At 60.3% G+C, this 17,479-nt stretch overlaps 1 protein-coding gene across 2 annotated transcripts in view; it reads left to right on the forward strand.

Moving 5' to 3' along the window:
• The first annotated feature begins 2,183 nt into the window (after positions 1–2,183).
• SLC12A7 (solute carrier family 12 member 7) overlaps positions 2,184–17,479 on the forward strand; it is a 65,881-nt gene continuing 50,585 nt past the window's right edge. For both annotated transcript variants that reach the window (XM_070357766.1, XM_070357767.1), the window contains exon 1: positions 2,184–2,408. In XM_070357766.1, coding sequence (XP_070213867.1) covers positions 2,216–2,408 — 193 coding nt within the window. In that variant the 5' untranslated portion in view covers positions 2,184–2,215. The remainder of the gene's footprint in view (positions 2,409–17,479) is intronic.

The raw sequence follows: 17,479 nt of genomic DNA on the forward strand, positions 1-17,479 counted from the left end.
AGAGGCTGGGTGTGCCTGCAGGTGTGAGCGGGAGAGAGATGGGAGTGTCCAGGTGTGCCTGCAGGTGTGAGCGGGAGTGAGATGGGAATGTCCAGATGTGCCTACAGGTGTGAGCAGGAGAGAGATGGGAGTGTCCAGATGTGCCTGCAGGTGTGAGCAGGAGTGAGATGGGAGAGGCCAGGTGTGCCTGTAAGTGTGAGCAGGAGAGAGATGGGAGAGGCCAGGTGTGCCTGCTAGTGTGAGCAGGAGAGAGATGGGAGAGGCCAGGTGTGCCTGTAAGTGTGAGCAGGAGAGAGATGGGAGAGGCCAGGTGTGCCTGTAAGTGTGAGCAGGAGAGAGATGGGAGAGGCCAGGTGTGCCTGTAAGTGTGAGCAGGAGAGAGATGGGAGTGTCCAGATGTGCCTGCAGGTGTGAGCAGGAGAAAGATGGGAGTGTCCAGATGTGCCTGCAGGTGTGAGCGGGAGTGAGATGGGAGAGGCCAGGTGTGCCTGTAAGTGTGAGCAGGAGAGAGATGGGAGAGGCCAGGTGTGCTTGTAAGTGTGAGCAGGAGAGAGATAGGAGAGGCCAGGTGTGCCTGTAAGTGTGAGCAGGAGAGAGATGGGAGAGGCCAGGTGTGCCTGTTAGTGTGAGCAGGAGAGAGATGGGAGGGGCCAGGTGTGCTTGTAAGTGTGAGCAGGAGAGAGATGGGAGAGGCCAGGTGTGCCTGCAGCTGTGAGTACAGGGCTCTGCTCACCCTCTCTGCTGCTATGTGGTTGGAGGTGGGGGAGACAACGAGAGGGTGAGTGTAAGAGGGGAGTCTTCACCCACAGCTCTCCACCTGTCCCCCTGTGCTCTGGGGGCCTCTAACCCTAACTTCTCATCTTCCCTCGTTAGCAGAGCTCCAAACGTTGGCAGGTCCGTGTCCCAGTCTTCTCAACAGGCAGGTGTGGCCACGTGACCACATTCTGGCTAACGGTGTGGTGTCTGATTTCTGGGCCACGTTCTGGGGAGGGGTGCTGATTGTCCCTTCCACTGCTTCTTCCCTCCGCTACTGGAATGCAAATGTGAGGGCTGGACCAGGAGCAGCTACGATGGATCAAGAGGTGAAGGAAAGGAAACTATTGCACTGCTGAACACCCACCACCTTCAAGTCACTGCTTAAATGTCACCACCTTCTGGCACTGCTCCAACATCCCACTTAAAATCTCACCCCCAGACCCCTTCTCTTTCTGTCTCTTACTCAGAGCTCTTGTCGCGGCCTCTCATATGGAACTCAGGCTTCAGAGCTACAGGGACTCCGGCCTCCTTGCGTCATCCCAGGGCTGGGCTCTGCTAGGCACCAGTACACATTCAGGGAATGGATGAATGAGTGAAGTGTTGCACAGGAGTGAGGTGCGAGGGGGGTGAACCTGAGGCTGGAGGGAAAGCAAACCGGGCATCCCTGGGGGCCCTGCCGTGGAAACCCGGGGACAGAGGTGGCTGGTTCTTGCCCAGGGCCCCCTTGCCTCCCCAGCCCCACCTTAGCCCTCCTGCCCTCCCGGGGCTTCTGCCAGGTAGAATTCTGAGGGAGGCCATCTGCCTGACCTCCTGGGCTGAATGACTAGACCCAGGTGGCCAAGAGGCCAGAGTGGGGGGTGGGAAATGCCAGGCCAGGGCCCCTAGCCCCCAGAGTCTCCCCGTGGGAGGCCTCTACCCTCGGTCACTGGGGAGTCTTGGTCCTGGCCCTCAGTGGGCATTCTCAAGGTCCCCAGGCTGCTTCAGGGGGTGGCCGCACTCCCCACACCAAAGCCGGACCTCCAGCGTCCCTGGCCTGTCTCTCCCCAGACCAGCCCTGGCGCCTGGGGCGGGGTCTCCGGGGTTTTGCAAGGAGACCCCGCGGCTGCGCTCTCCTGAAGAGACAGTACTGGCTTCCAGAGCAAGGTTTCAGCGTCTTGGGGAGAGCAGGGGCGCTCTGCGAAGGTGGGCACAGCCTCTGCCCAAGGCCCGACGGCTTTCCGCGGTGCCCGCGTCCCTCTCTGCGCTCCGGGCCGCCCCGCCCGCCCGGCCCCGGGCGCCCACGCCCGCGCCGGCCTAGGTCCCAGGGGCTCAGGGTCCATTGGCCTCTCGGGTGCAGCGCGTCCGGCCCCGCCCCTCCAGGCCCCGCTCCTCCCCGCCCTCCCCACACCGGGCCCCGCCCGCGTCCTCGCCGCCTTCGCAGCGCCCGCACCCGGAGGCCGGGGCTGCCGCTGGGGCCACCATGTCCCAGCGCTTTGTGGTGACCCCCGCGGCGGGCGGGGCGGGGGACGCGGGGCCCAGGCCCGGGGGCGGCGGCGGTCAGAGCTGCAGCTCCGGCCGGGGCCCCGACGCGGACCCCGCACCCTCCCCGGAGCCGCCGGCGGTGGACGCGCTGCCCATCCTGCGCTACTGCCGCGAGCCGAGCCGCTACTACGGTAGGTGCGCCCCCTCGGGGCGCCGCTTCCTCCGCGTCCGGGGCGCAGGGCCGGGCCTGCGCCGTGGATCCGGCGGGAGGACTCCGGGGCGCTGACCTCGGGGCCGCCGCGGGTGGTTGCGTGGTGTCGAACTGGGGTTCACCTGGTGCCCCCGTCTGCCTCGCTCCCCCGGGGGAGGACGGGGGAGGGCCTTGGCTTAGCGCCCCTCATCACGGTCCCCCTGCCTGTCGCGGGGCTCCGGACAGGAATCCGTCCTGGGCCGCTGTCCCTGGGGACTGGCTGGTGACAGCCCCAGGCTCCTAGTGACAGCGCCGCTCTGGGAGTGCAGGGTCCAGGCCAACTCAGCTGCGGTGTGTAGGGGCGGGGCCCCTCCGCAGCCTGCGGTGCTCGGAGGACCGCCAGCCCCGCCCGCGGCCCGCTGCCTCCTCCCCAGGGCCCCCACCCCGGCCTTTCATTCCTGAACCCCTGCCTGCGCCTCACCTTCAGCCTCCAGACCCCGGACGAGGGCGATGGCGCAGGCACCTGTGGCCGCCCCGTCTGCGCGGAGGGCTGGTTCATCGGACACTGGTCAGGCCACTGGGTCTCCGGTCCCGCTCTCCGCCGGGAGCCATTTCCTGGGCTCCGGGGTGGGGGTGGGGGGTGCGTGGGCACCTGATGACTGACCTGCACGCAGCCTCAACCCCAGAACCAGAGGGGTCCTCCCCACCTCCGAGGGGCCTCCCGGCTCCCGCAGACCCTGAGTCTCCTGTGAGCGCGGATTCCGCAGGCGCTGAGCGGTGCGCATCAGAGCCACTCCGTATTTCTGGGGTGTCCTGCCGGCCTGCATCCCTTCTGGGGAACCGAGGTAGAGGGGTGCACGTTCTGGGGCCGTGGCAGCGAGAGGCTCAGCAGCAGGCTCTCCATGGACCCCTGCCCAGGGAGGGCTCCCGACACAGCCTCGGCCTGGGCCAAGGGGCCTCAGCCTGGCCTGTTGGCTGGACCCCGATGGGCGCCGTCCCGCATGGGGCTGCTCTCCCACGCGGCAGGGCCCAGCAGGGGGATGCGACCTGCCCCGCGCCTTGTTGCCCTTTGCGCCCTCTGTGATGCCCACCCTCGGCACCCGCTGTGATGCCCTTTGCGCCCTCTGTGATGCCCACCCTCGGCGCCCTCTGTGATGCCCTTTGCGCCCTCTGTGATGCCCTTTGCGCCCTCTGTGATGCCGACCCTCGGCACCCACTGTGATGCCCTTTGTGCCCTCTGTGATGCCCACCCTCGGCGCCCTCTGTGATGTGCCCTTTGCGCCCTCTGTGATGCCCTTTGCGCCCTCTGTGATGCCGACCCTTGGCACCCGCTGTGATGCCCTTTGCACCCTCTGTGATGCCCACCCTCGGCGCCCTCTGTGATGCCCTTTGCACCCTCTGTGATGCCGACCCTCGGCACCCGCTGTGACGCCCTCGGCGCCCACTGTGCTGGCCTGTGCCCCTGGGGACGCCCTCCGCTGGCCTCCTGCTGTCTTCGTGCTCACACTCACATGCAGGAAGGGCACTGCCCAGCGTCCTCTACGTTGCAGGTGTGAGAACGGGGACCCCTGACTCCAGGACCGCCCCCACCCACCTCTTCTTGTGGGGCAGCTGTCTGGGCTCAGGCTCCCGGCCGCCCCCCGCCCCCACCCATTCAGCGTCCAGCCCTTGGGGGTAGAAACTGCGCTGAGTCTGGGGCCACTGCCTGGCTACCCAGCCGATAGACAGCCAGGCTCCAGCGGTACGGGAGTTCACGGGCACAGCGCCGCCAAGGATCAATCCAACGATTTTCTGTCGTTCCCACTGGACGAGAACAAAGGACCTATTATTTGACGCTGCCATTAAGAAGACAACGCAGACTAAGTTGAAAGCAGCAAGTGCGGGTCTCACCAGTGTGCCTGGGGCTGAGCCAGGGAGCGCTCGGAGGGCACCTGTCCTGAGCTGCCCGTCACCCACAGGTGGTGGGGTGACCCAGGGGCGCCTCCTCACGGCAGGGCCCAGGCCGAGGCCATGTCGGGAGCCCTCCCTGGCCTCCCGGCCACTGATGACCAACTGGAGGAGCCGCTGGGCGGTCTGGTCACCGACTTGGTCCCGCGCGCAGGGCGGGTAGGCGGCCACGCAGCTCGCCCGGGAGGGGCCCTGGGGGTGGGCAGGGTCGCGGGTGGTCGGGGAGGACCTGGCCGGCAGCGAGCGTGGGGACTTCCCGGGAGAGGGGTGCTGCAGAGAGGCCCCGGGGCAGGCCCTCCGGTGGGATCGGTGGGCTTTCCAGACACCTCGCTTCCCCTACCCTCCTCCTTGTGTCCCCACCCTGAGGGTCACACCACTCAGAGGCCCCGCCTCTCAGAGGCCAGACCACCCCCGGCCACCTCCGTGTCTCTGTGGCCCGAGGTGGGCTGCCCTTGAAACAGGCCCTGAGCAGAAGGTTCTAGAAGCGGGGGCCAGGCCCTGCCTCTCAGGGCCAGTGGACAGCGCCTGTCACTTCCATCACTTCCGGGAGGGGCCTCCCGCTGGGCTGGTGGGGCCTGCCTGGCCAAGGGACTTTGAGGACCACCCGCCAGCCTGTCCATCTGGGCAGCGGGAGCTCAGCGATGTGGCCTGGTTGGGCCTGCCCTGGGCCTGGGGAGGCAGGCACCACAGCATCAGCTGCACGGCCGCCCTGGGAGGAGGCAGGTGAGGGGGCGGCAGGGCCTCTGCCAGGGTCTCAGCGGTGCCCACAGCGTGGGCTCGACCTCTGCTTGCCTGCTCTGGGCCTCCGGCCCTCCTGCTGCTGGCCTGGGCGGGTGTGCTGGCCTGGGAGTGGGAGGTGCCCAGGGGCCTGAGGCTGAGGGGCTCCGGGGAGGTCAGCCCCCTTGTCTGCCCGCCTTGTGGGCAGCCCTGCCCTGTGCCCTTGGAGATGCCGGGGCGGGGCGGGGAGACTGGCTTCCCACGTCAGGGGACCGTCCCCCCAGCATCGCCCCACCTCCACCCTGATCAGGGTTTGGCCCTCCGGGTCCTTTTGGAGACAGGGTGTTATGCTGGTGAGACGTGAGTCCTGCAGGCTCCCGGGGTTACGCCTGGCGGAGGGAAGTGCGGGCCTCTCGCTCTGAGCACTCGAGCGAGTGTGTTTGTGCTGTTTCTGTGTGTGTGTGTGTGTTCACGCACATCTAATGTTCACGTGTGCCACTGTGTGTGCTTGTGTCTGTGTGTCTGTGTGCTGGTGTGTGTCTAATGTCTGTGTGTGTCTGTGTGTGTGTATCTGTGTGTCTAGTATGTCTGTGTGTGTGTTGTCTGTGTGTCTAGTCTGTGTGTGTCTGTGTGTCTGTGGGTCTAGTATGTGTGTGTCTGTGTGTGTCTGTGTGTTGTCTGTGTGTGTGTCTGAGTGTGTCTAATGCTGATGTCTGTGTGTGTTTGTGTCTGTGTGTGTCTGTGTGTGTGTCTGAGTGTGTCTAATGCTGATGTCTGTGTGTGTTTGTGTCTGTGTGTGTCTGTGTGTGTGTCTGTGTGTGTCTGTGTGTCTGTGTGTGTCTGTGGGTCTAGTATGTGTGTGTCTGTGTGTTGTATGTGTGTGTGTCTGAGTGTGTCTAATGCTGATGTCTGTGTGTGTTTGTGTCTGTGTGTGTCTGTGTGTCTGTCTGTGTGTCTGTCTGTGTGTGTCTGTGTTGTGTATGGGCCCCTGTGGGAGCTGGGGGAGGATTCCTCCTGCAGCTTAAACCACCCACAGCGCGTCCCTGGCTTCCCTTCTTTGCTACAGAACATTCATCTCGGCTTCTTTTCCGGGGCTGGGGCCGGGCAGGGGGCATCACAGGTTCTGAGGCACCAGCTCCCTTTACACATCAAGCTTCTCTTTAAATAGAAGCTTTAGCTCTTGAGAGCCAGGGCCTGTGTCAGGTGGCACGGTGGGGCCCCGGCCCCCAATGCCCTGGGTGGGCCCTCTCTGCCCACCCCGCACGTGCCAGCTCACACCGCAAATAGGCACAAGGGGGTCTCTATCGGTGGCCATGGGATGCCCTTTACCCACTGGCGGCTGCGCGCACAGGCCAGCTCTGCCCCGGGGCCCCTGTAGCCGCCCACTTCAGGCTGCCCTCCTGCACCCTGTGGGTAGTGCCCACCTGGCCTCTGGCTCCCTGCCCTCCCCCTCCCACCTGGCCTCTGTCCCCGTGAGCAGGGCTGTGGCCCCAAACAGGCCTGGGCTGGCACTCCAGAGGTGTGTCCACAGGGCTGACTCTTGGCCCAGTATAGTGATTGGAGGGGTGACTACGAACATGGGGCATGAACGACACTGTCAAAAGACAACCAACAGGTGGGAGGAGGTGCCTGCAACTCGTACGTCTGATGAGGGATTAATATCCACAATATATAAAGGACACCCACAACTCAACAATAGCAACAAAATCCAATCACTAAAAAACGGGCAAAGGTCTGAAAGTCATCTCTCCAAAGAAGACATATGAAAGGCCAGTAAGCATGTGGAAAGATGCTCAGCTGCGCTGGTTATCAGGGAGACGCAAATCAAAACCACGAGATGCCACTTCTTACCCATCTGAATGGCTATTAAAAAACCCAGACAATCACAAGTGTCGGCGAGGATGTGGAAGTAGCAGTGCCTGGGCACGGCCGATGAAAGCGGAAAACGTGCAGCCCTTGCGGAAAACGGCCTGGCGATTCCTCAAAAAACTAATCAGAGCTACTGCCTGACTCAGAGGTTCCACTCCTGGCTGTGGACCCAGCGGAACTGAAAGCAGGAGCCTGAATGGACTCCGAGCACCTGCGTTCACAGCGGCGGCGTGGAAACATCCCGGTGCCATCGCTGGATTGGCGGATCCACAGCCGTGGTGGGCACGCAAGAGAGAATGGGGCTCCAGCTGGAACGGGAGGACGCTCTGGCCTCCGCGACAGCGCAGGCGAGCTGTGAGGGCTTTGTGCTCAGTTAGCTGAGCCAGACACAGAAGGGACAGCCTGCTGGACTCTCCCTCTGTGAGGCCCCCAAGCAGCCCGGTCTCAGGGACAGAAAGCAGAGAGGTGAGGCTGGGGGCTGGGGTGGGAGAGGGGGTTCAGCGATGCTGAGGACAGGGCTTCCCTTGGGGAGACCAGAGAGTTCTGGGGGTGGTGGGGCGGTGTTCACACAGCAGCGTGACTGTCCTTAACGCCGCTGAGCTGTGCATATTAAAATGGCTGAAAATGCTGCTTCATGCCATAGAGGTTTTACAACACAACAAAACACCCCCAAAGTGGAAATACAGAAGGGCTGGGCAGACAGGAAAAGTAAGTTCTTCCCCAGGCTCCGTTCCTCCCAGAGAACCCTGGTCTCCTGTCTTCCATCTTCCGGGAGAGGCCAGATTGATTAACTCAATTCACACTGCGAGGCCTTCCCAGGAGTGGTCCTTTTTAATTTAAATTGCTCTCTGCAGGTGCGCGTTCAGGCCTCTCACAAGAGTGTGTTTGTCCACGGGCCTTCCTGTCTCAAAGGACTCCCCGTGAGGCCCTTCCCGTCCTGGAGGGGTGGGCGCAGGTCAGGACGGCCCAGCCACGCTGCTGCCCCTGGCTCTGCCTCTGGGCCGGAGCCCCTGGTGGGAAGGGGCGGCGTGCCCCCAGCCTCCCTGCCCGCCCAGGGCCCTCCTCTCTGGATGTGTGGGGATCTCAAGGCTGCCCTCAGCTGGGGGCACAGACCGGACTCCCCCTCCTGCACCCCCACCCGCACTGGTGGTCCTCAGCACAGACCCGGGAGCTCGGGTCTGTCAGAGGGAAGGGCGGGTGGGCCCTGGGTGCTCCTGGCCTCGTGGCTTCCTCGCCCTTCCTTGCAGCCTCTGCTGTCGTCTGTCCTCTGCTCAGGGTGGGGTGGGAGCCGCCTGCACTTCCGCCCTGGGTGCAGCAAACCTCCCGGGTCAGAGCTGGGGTGGGCTGAGCCTCATGCCCTCTAGGGGCCTGGGTGCAGGTGCTTGAGGCGGGACCCGGCAGGCAGGGCCCGGCGCTGACTTCCACACTGTGTCTTGGCCACGGGCAGGGAGCGTGCCTGTGTGTGTGCGCGTGTGTCTGTGTGAACAGTCTGTGTGTCTGTGGGCACGAGGGTGCGTATGTGCCTGTGTGTGCATGTGTGTGGCAACAAGGGCCCTGTGATGGGCTCAGAGCCGGGCAGCCTTCCCCTCCCGCCGTCCGGCCGCCCTCTTTCCTGCTGTCTGTGGGGCTGGTGGGTGCTTTCTGGCAGCCTCAGTGGAGGCAGGGTGTGGTGCCAGCCTCCTTGACTCCCTGCCCTGAGCTCAGGGAGCAGGGGGCCCTGGGGTAGAAGAGGCCATGAGTTGGGGAGGTTCACCCACAGCACAGCTTGGGGCTGCTCTGGCTTTCTTTGAGGGGGTGCTTGGGACGTTCTGGCGTCCCGTGGGCTCACCTCCCGGGCTGTGGGGGCCGCCCCCTTCCAGGGGGACTTCTTGGGGTCTGGAGGGTCCCCAGCCCTGCCCTGCACAGGCGGGTCACACCCCAGGCCTCAGGGGAGCCGGCACAGGGCCACAGCCTCCTCGGCCCCTGTTGGCCTCGCAAGCAGGCGCTCAGGATCCGGCGGCCACCCCGTGGGGGGAACGGGCGGGTAAAGTCCATTCTCCTCTCTCGACGTTCAGCTGGTTTGTCTGCACTGAGCTCCACACGCATCCAAAGGGCAGAGTGTGGGCTGCGGAGGAACGAGGCTCGTGGGGGTGGGTCAGTTGGCAGCACCCCGGGCGGTAACTTCAGCCTGGGGTTGGGGGACAGAGCGAGACGGAGAAACAGGAAGATAAGGAGACGGGAAAGTGTGCACAGAGAAGGGGTGGGGAAGGGGCCCGCTGACCCCTTGAAACGTGGCCAGTGCAACCCTGGAACAGGATTTAGTTTTTAAATGTTTAATTAGTTTAACGTGAAACTTAACTGCGTGCTCTGCGGCTGCTGAGCCGAATGGTCTGGGCGCTGGGGATGCCGCAGGGGAGGGACCAGGCAGGGCCCGCCGGACGACCGGCTGTGGAGCGGGTGGTGGGTGGTGGACGTGCCGGGACTCTGTGATGACCAACGAGTGGGCCGGCCTGGCTGCTGTCCCCAGTGTTCCTCCGCCTGGGTCCTGACCCTCCAGGACCTCAGAACATGACTGCATTTGGAGACGGCAATTAAGGTGGATGCAGTCACTAGGGTGGCTTCATCCCGGCTGTCCTTATGAGAAGGGGAGCTCGGGACACAGACACACAGAGGGGCTACCTCCCTGCGGACCCTGCCCAGTGCCCCCGGCTCTGTGCTGCCCTCAGCCCCCAGGTGGCTCCCCTGCCTCCCCACAGGGCACTCTGGTGGCCACGGGGAGCGGGGGCCCTGCGGCCGGGTGTCTGTTGACTGCCTTACCCGCACCAAGCCTCCTGCCCCCTCTTCCCCGCCACCTGAACCCTCCCCAGGGCCGGCTCCTGTCCTCGTTGCCTGGAGACGCAGGCACTCCCGTCCCCCTGGACTCATGAGCAGAGCAGGCGGCACTGCGACGCTGAGCAAGACTGTGCCGGGCGCACGGGGCCCGCGTCCCGTTTACAGAAGGACGCCTCCCAGGGGTGCGGGGCCGTGGAGCCTGCAGGTAATGCCAGCCACCCGCCTCCAGCCTGAACGCCTGTGCCCACCCGCCCAGGGCTGTTAGTGAGCTGAGGGCGACCACCCACAGATGTGGCCACTACCCAGACGGTGGTCAAGAGGACCCCAGTGCTGGGTGGAGCCAGCCATTGCCAGGGCCACCTTCCTCAGGAGGTACCCATCCGAGCCCATGCAGGTCGGGGGCTGCAGGGTCCTAGGGGCCTGGGTCCTGCCCTGCAGCCTGCACGAGGAGAGACCCCGCCCTCCTGTGGACTAGGGTGCTCCGTTGGCCCGCAGGGAGGGGTCCCCAGGCCCCGGATGCTGCTCCACCGCACGCCCTCCTTGGAGTCCTGACCTGTGAACACAGGCTGGGGCTCGTGGCCCTGCAGGGTTTCCCAGTCTGACGGGCGTGGGGGCCCCTTGGGTCTTGGGGGGTTGCTGAGCACTGCAGGGGAGCCGTGAGGCTCTCAGCCTGAACCAGCCTGGCTCGGGAGGGGGGTCTGTGCCCACCGACCTCGATGTGCTGAGGCGAGGACATTCCCAGCCACGGTGCAGTGTCTGGAGGCCTGGAGTGTGTACCCAGGTACCCCTGGAAATGCTGTTTTAGGGCAGGCTGCGAAGGTGTCAGAACGTGGGGGGCTAGGACGGCGGGGTGGGGGGCTCACAGACGTTCGTAAGACACGCAGGCCTGGAGTTGGGTCGCAGATGTGGAGCCTGGCTGCCCACATCTGTCTGGCACGGCCACGCGGCCCACCTGGAAGGCAGACCACCTCACAGAGCAGCCTCATCTGCTGGACGGGCCAGGCCTCGGTGTGCAATCTCCACGGGCTGTGCGCCCTTGGTGGGGGCTGGGGGCTCTGGGCGCCGCGTCCTGCACTGCCCGCCCCACATGTGTGGCCCACAGCCCCTGTTATGGGCACGTGGTGGGGTGGGGGGCCCAGGTTTGATGCCACTCATGGGCTGAATGGTGATCCCTAAAGACACATCCTTGCCCTGACCCCTGGTATCTTCCTGGAAAAAGGCTCTCTGCAGACGTGATTCAGGGTCTGGAGATGACGAGGTCATCCTGGCTTCGCTGAGGGCCCTGGCTCCAAGACGAGTGTCCTGAAGAGACATGGAGGGGAGGAGATGGGCATGCAGAAGACGGGGACAGAGGCTGACCACCTGCAGCCTCAGACGCTGGTCGAGGCAGGATGCATACTGCCCCCAGCCCAGGCCACACGCGAGCCTCCAGCCCCAGAGCTGAGCGAACGTTTCTGAGTCAGGCCACCCGCTGTGGTTACAGGTCTCAGCACCCACAAGACCCCGCTCTCGAGGGGCGCCCGTGGGGCTGGGCGGGTTTGTCTGAGGTGCACCCTGGCCCTGGCGGGGAGGGTGCAGAGGAGCCTGGGTGTGCCCGACGCCGCCTCGCTGGACCTGCCAGGGCCTCCCCCTGGGCGGCATCGGCATGGCTGCCCTCCAGGAGGCCTCACGTGCTCCGCTGCTCGGGACGCGTGGCTGGGCGCGGGGGCACGACCGCAAGCACAGGGCTGGAGGGGCCCAGGGGCAGCAGGCCCAGCCCAGACCGCCTCCCTCCCGAGCACCCGCCCTGCCGCCCAGGAGCCCGCGCGGCCCCCCAGACCCACCGTCCTGAGGGCCTCACGGGCGGTCCCGCTGTCACCCCAAAGCCGGGGGTGCCTTGGGGTTCAGCCAGTTCAGTCGCTCCCTAGTGTCCGACTCTGCGACCCCATGAACCGCAGCACGCCAGGCCTCCCTGTCCATCACCAACTCCTGGAGCTTGCTCAGACTCACGTCCATCAAGTCAGTGATGCCATCCAGCCATCTCATCCTCTGTCATCCCCTTCTCCTCCTGCCCTCAATCTTTCCCAGCATCAGAGTCTTTTCCAATGAGTCAACTCTTTGCATGAGGTGGCCCAACTACTGGAGTTTCAGCTTCAGCATCAGTCCTTCCAATGAACATCCAGACCTGATCTCCTTTAGGAGGGACTGGTTGGATCTCCTTGCAGTCCAAGGGACTCTCAAGAGGCTTCTCCAATACCACAGTTCAAAAGCATCAATTCTTCAGTGCTCAGCTTTCTTAATAGTCCTACTCTCACATCCATGCATGACCACTGGAAAAACCATAGCCTTGACTAGACGGACCTTTGTTGGCAAAGTAATGTCTCTGCTTTTCATTATACTGTCTAGGCTGGTCATAGCTTTTCTACCAAGGAGCAAGCATCTTTTAATTTCATGGCTGCAATCACCATCTGCTGTGATTTTCAGTTCAGTCACTCAGTCGTGTCCAACTCTTTGCGACCCCATGGACTGCAGCACGCCAGGCCTCCCATCACCAACTCCCAGGGCTTACTCAAACTCACGTCCATCGAGTTGGTGATGCCATCCAGCCATCTCATCCTCTGTCGTCCCCTTCTCCTCCTGCCCCCAATCCCTCCCAGCATCAGAGTCTTTTCCAATGAGTCAACTCTTCGCATGAGGTGGCCAAAGTACTGGAGTTTCAGCTTTAGCATCATTCCTTCCAAAGAAATCCCAGGGCTGATCTCCTTTAGGATGGACTGGTTGGATCTCCTTGCAGTCCAAGGGACTCTCAAGAGTCTTCTCCAACACCACAGTTCAAAAGCGTCAATTCTTCAGCACTCAGCTTTCTTCACAGTCCAACTCACATCCATACATGACCACAGGAAAAACCATAGCCTTGACTAGACGGACCTTTGTTGGCAAAGTAATGTCTCTGCTTTTGAATATGCTATCTGGGTTGGTCATAACTTTCCTTCCAAGGAGTAAGCATCTTTTAATTTCATGGCTACAGTCACCATCTGCAGTGATTTTGGAGCCCGAAAAAATAAAGTCTGACACTGTTTCCACTGTTTCCCCATCTATTTCCCATGAAGTGATGGGACCAGATGCCACAACCTTCATTTTCTGAATGTTGAGCTTTAAGCCAACTTTTTCACTCTCCTCTTTCACCTTCATCAAGAGGCTTTTGAGTTCCTCTTCACTTTCTGCCATAAGGGTGGTGTCATCTGCATATCTGAGGTGATTGATATTTCTCCTGGCAATCTTGATTCCAGCTTATGCTTCTTCCAGCCCAGTGTTTCTCATTATGTACTCTGCATAGAAGTTAAATAAGCAGGGTGACAATATACAGCCTTGACGTACTCCTTTTCCTATTTGGAACCAGTCTGTTGTTCCATGTCCAGTTATAACTGTTGCTTCCTGACCTGCATATAGGTTTCTCAAGAGGCAGGTCAGGTGGTCTGGTATTCCCATCTCTTTCAGAACTTTCCATAGTTTATTGTGATCCACACAGTCAAAGGCTTTGGCATAGTCAATAAAGCAGAAATAGATGTTCTCCTGGAACTCTCTTGCTTTTTCCATGATCCAGAGGATGTTGGCAATTTGATCTCTGGTTTCTCTGCCTTTCCTAAAACCAGCTTGAACATCAGGAAGTTCATGGTTCACGTATTGCTGAAGCCTGGCTTGGAGAATTTTGAGCATTACTTTGCTAGTGTGTGAGATGAGCGCAATTGTGCGGTAGTTTGAGCATTCTTTGGCATTGCCTTTCTTTGGGATTGAAATGAAAACTGACCTTTTCCAGTGCTGTGGCCACTGCTGAGTTTTCCAAATTTTGGAGGCCCCCAAAATAAAGTCTGACACTGTTTCCATTGTTTCCCCATCTATTTGCCATGAAGTGATGCTACCGGATGCCGTGATCTTAGTTTTCTGAATGTTGAGCTTTAAGCCAACTTTTTCACTCTCCTCTTTCACTTTAATCAAGAGGCTCTTTAGTTCTTCTTCACTTTCTGCCATAAGGGTGGTGTCATCTGCATATCTGAGGTTACTGATACAGCCCAGCATTTCGCATGATGTACTCTGCATATAAGCTAAGCAAGCAGGGTTACAATATACAGCCTTGATGTACTCCTTTCCCTATTTAGAACCAGTCTGTTGTTCCATGTCCAGTTCTAACTGTTGCTTCTTGACCTGCATACAGATTTCTCAGGAGACAGGTAAGGTGGTCTGGTATTCCCATCTCTTGAAGAAGTTTCCACAGTTTGGTGTGATCCACACAGTCAAAGGCTTTGGCACAGTCAATAAAACAGAAGTAGATGTTTTTTCTGGAACTCTCTTGCTTTTTCTGTGATCCAGTGGATGTTGGCAATTGGTCTCCGGTTTCTCTGCCTTTTCTAAATCCAGCTTGAACATCTGGAACCTCTTGGTGGGTGTCAGCAAAAAGTCACAGGGTGGGAGAGGAAGGTTATAGTGTTACAGCAAGTGAGGAGGACCCCAGGGGTCTCCCCCAAACAACGAGACTGGGGGTGCTTTAAACTAAGGGCACAGGCACATTCATGAAGGGGCCTGAGCAAAGAACTCAGCCTAGAACTGGGGCAGAGTCCACAGACACCAGGCCTGAGCTGATGGAAGTCACCCCTGTCAACACCATCCTTCCCTGCCCCAGGGTGGGCCCTCGGGAGGGGCTCAGACTGCTTTATGCTGAACCATTGTTTCTTCCCTTTGTTCCTGTTCTCTCCCTTCCCTGAAGATCACTGATCACTGAGACCCGCCCCAGGGCAAGCCTGCCTTCAGGCTTCAATGACAAAGCAGTTCAGTCGTTCAGTCGTGTCAGACTCTTTGCGACCCCATGAATCGCAGCATGCCAGGCCTCCCTGTCCATCACCAACTCCCGGAGTTCACACAGACTCATGTCCATCGAGTCAGTGATGCAATCCAGCCATCTCATCCTCTGTCGTCCCCTTCTCCTCCTGCCCCCAATCCCTCCCAGCATCAGAGTTTTTTCCAATGAGTCAACTCTTCGCATGAGGTGGCCAAAGTACTGGAGTTTCAGCTTTAGCATCATTCCTTCCAAAGAAATCCCAGGGCTGATCTCCTTTAGGATGGACTGGTTGGATCTCCTTGCAGTCCAAGGGACTCTCAAGAGTCTTCTCCAACACCACAGTTCAAAAGCGTCAATTCTTCAGCACTCAGCTTTCTTCACAGTCCAACTCACATCCATACATGACCACAGGAAAAACCATAGCCTTGACTAGACGGACCTTTGTTGGCAAAGTAATGTCTCTGCTTTTGAATATGCTATCTGGGTTGGTCATAACTTTCCTTCCAAGGAGTAAGCATCTTTTAATTTCATGGCTACAGTCACCATCTGCAGTGATTTTGGAGCCCGAAAAAATAAAGTCTGACACTGTTTCCACTGTTTCCCCATCTATTTCCCATGAAGTGATGGGACCAGATGCCACAACCTTCATTTTCTGAATGTTGAGCTTTAAGCCAACTTTTTCACTCTCCTCTTTCACTTTCATCAAGAGGCTCTTGAGTTCCTCTTCACTTTCTGCCATAAGGGTGGTGTCATCTGCATATCTGAGGTGATTGATATTTCTCCCAGCAATCTTGATTCCAGCTTGTGTTTCTTCCAGTCCAGCATTTCTCATTATGTACTCTGCATAGAAGTTAAATAAACAGGGTGAAAATATACAGCCTTGACGTACACCTTTTCCTATTTGGAACCAGTCTGTTGTTCCATGTCCAGTTCTAACTGTTGCTTCCTGACCTGCATACAAATTTCTCAAGAGGCAGATCAGGTGGTCTGGTATTCCCATCTCTTTCAGAATTTTCCACAGTTCATTGTGATCCACACAGTCAAAAGCTTTGGCATAGTCAATAAAGCAGAAATGCATGTTTTTCTGGAACTCTCTTGCTTTTTCCATGATCCAGAGGATGTTGGCAATTTGATCTCTGGTTCCTCTGCCTTTTCTAAAACCAGCTTGAACATCAGGAAGTTCATGGTTCACGTATTGCTGAAGCCTGGCTTGGAGAATTTTGAGCATTACTTTGCTAGTGTGTGAGATGAGCGCAATTGTGCGGTAGTTTGAGCATTCTTTGGCATTGCCTTTCTTTGGGATTGAAATGAAAACTGACCTTTTCCAGTCCTGTGGCCACTGCTGAGTTTTCCAAATTTGCTGGCATATTGAGTGCAGCACTTTCACAGCATCATCTTTCAGGACAAAGCAGCTCAGGCCCCAAATGGCTCGTCTTCTGTCACCAGAGCCTGGTTCTTTCTCCGGGGACCCTCCCCTCACCCTATCTGCTTACCCCAGGAGGAGGAGGAAGTGGCCCTGGACCCCTGCAGAGGGGATGGCTGTGTCCTGTAGTGGACTGAGAGGTGACCGAGGAGCCCGCAGAAACGGGGACCTGAGTTGGGGCCCGCTGCCCGGAGCAGACTTGACCTCAGTATGCGGCCTGCCAGCGGCTGGGCTCCCCCCCACCCCTGCTCCCGTGTGGCCGGGGCTGCTGGCAGGAGAGTCCCCCTTGAAGGCCCTCGAATCAAGAGAAGCCCCCCACAAGGGAGTGGCCCCACTGCAGCTTGCAGTCCTTGAGGGGCCCCCACACGTTCAGGAGCTGGTGATGGACAGGGAGGCCCGGCACGCTGCAGCCCATGGGGTCACAAAAAGGCGGACATGACTCATGGACAGACCTGAACTGAACTGGTTGACCCTGGGGGCAACTTCACTGGCCCCAGAGGCTGAGAGTGGTCACCGAAGGTCCAAAAGGGTCAGGCAGGACCATGGGGACATGAGCAAGGTGGGCGAGGGTGGCAGGAGGGCCTCGGACTGCCCGAGGTAGCAGAGGTGCCCAGCGCCACGGGGCCACCACGTGGAGAATGGTGCCCCGGCTTCTCCCCAGAGCAGTGTCTACCTGGACTTCACAAGCCTCAACCTGGGGATCATCCCAACCTAAAGGCAGGGTGGGTGATGTGCGGGGTGGGAAATGCTGCTGGTCTCAGAAATGCCGCTGGGGGTGGGCTGCCTGCTGTGTGCGGGGTCCTGGTTCAGGCACGGGAGCCACAACTCAGATCTCAGGGCCCGGCCTCCTCTCCCTGCCCCTGACCTGGGGTCCTAAGGATGCTCTCGAACGGAAGGGGGCGGGAGGCGGGGCTTGGCTGCAAGGGCCGCTGGCAGGAAGAGGGCCTCGGCCGCCGCTGTCCACCAAGCACAGCAGCACAGAGGCCTTGCTGTGCACAGGAGTGAGGAGCTCCCGGGGCGAGGGAGTTGGCCCCGCCGTGGCACTCGTTTGGGAGGGAGGGAAGGGGAGAGGGCATCCCAGCTGAGGGGGGCTCAGGTGTCCTGACCCGGCTACAGCCGGGGAAACCGATGGGGCTGGGAGGGGGCGTCCCCCCAGGTTGGTGAGAGGAGCCCTGGGCCCCCTGTGGTTGGTCCTGAGCTGGAAGGCGCGTCAGTGACTACCAGGGCCCGTCGCTGCTGAGGCTGTGGTTTAGCTTCTGGGCTGGCGGTGGCAGAGGCCGTGGGCCAAGCACCGTGGTCGCCTGTGAGCTGGCCGCCCTGCCCTTGGAGTCTCTGCACCAGTGATGGGGCTCCACGCGGAGCGGGACTGAAATGCTTCTGTCGTTGGCTTGTTTTTAGGTTTCCGGAGGGGAGCACGTAGCCCCCACGGCTGTGGGGTAGACAGCCCTGCGGTAGAAGCAGAGTGAGCTCCAGGGGGCCCAGGAGGGTGGAA

This window comes from Bos mutus, chromosome 20, assembly GCF_027580195.1.
Source record: "Bos mutus isolate GX-2022 chromosome 20, NWIPB_WYAK_1.1, whole genome shotgun sequence".
Lineage (NCBI taxonomy): Eukaryota > Metazoa > Chordata > Mammalia > Artiodactyla > Bovidae > Bos > Bos mutus.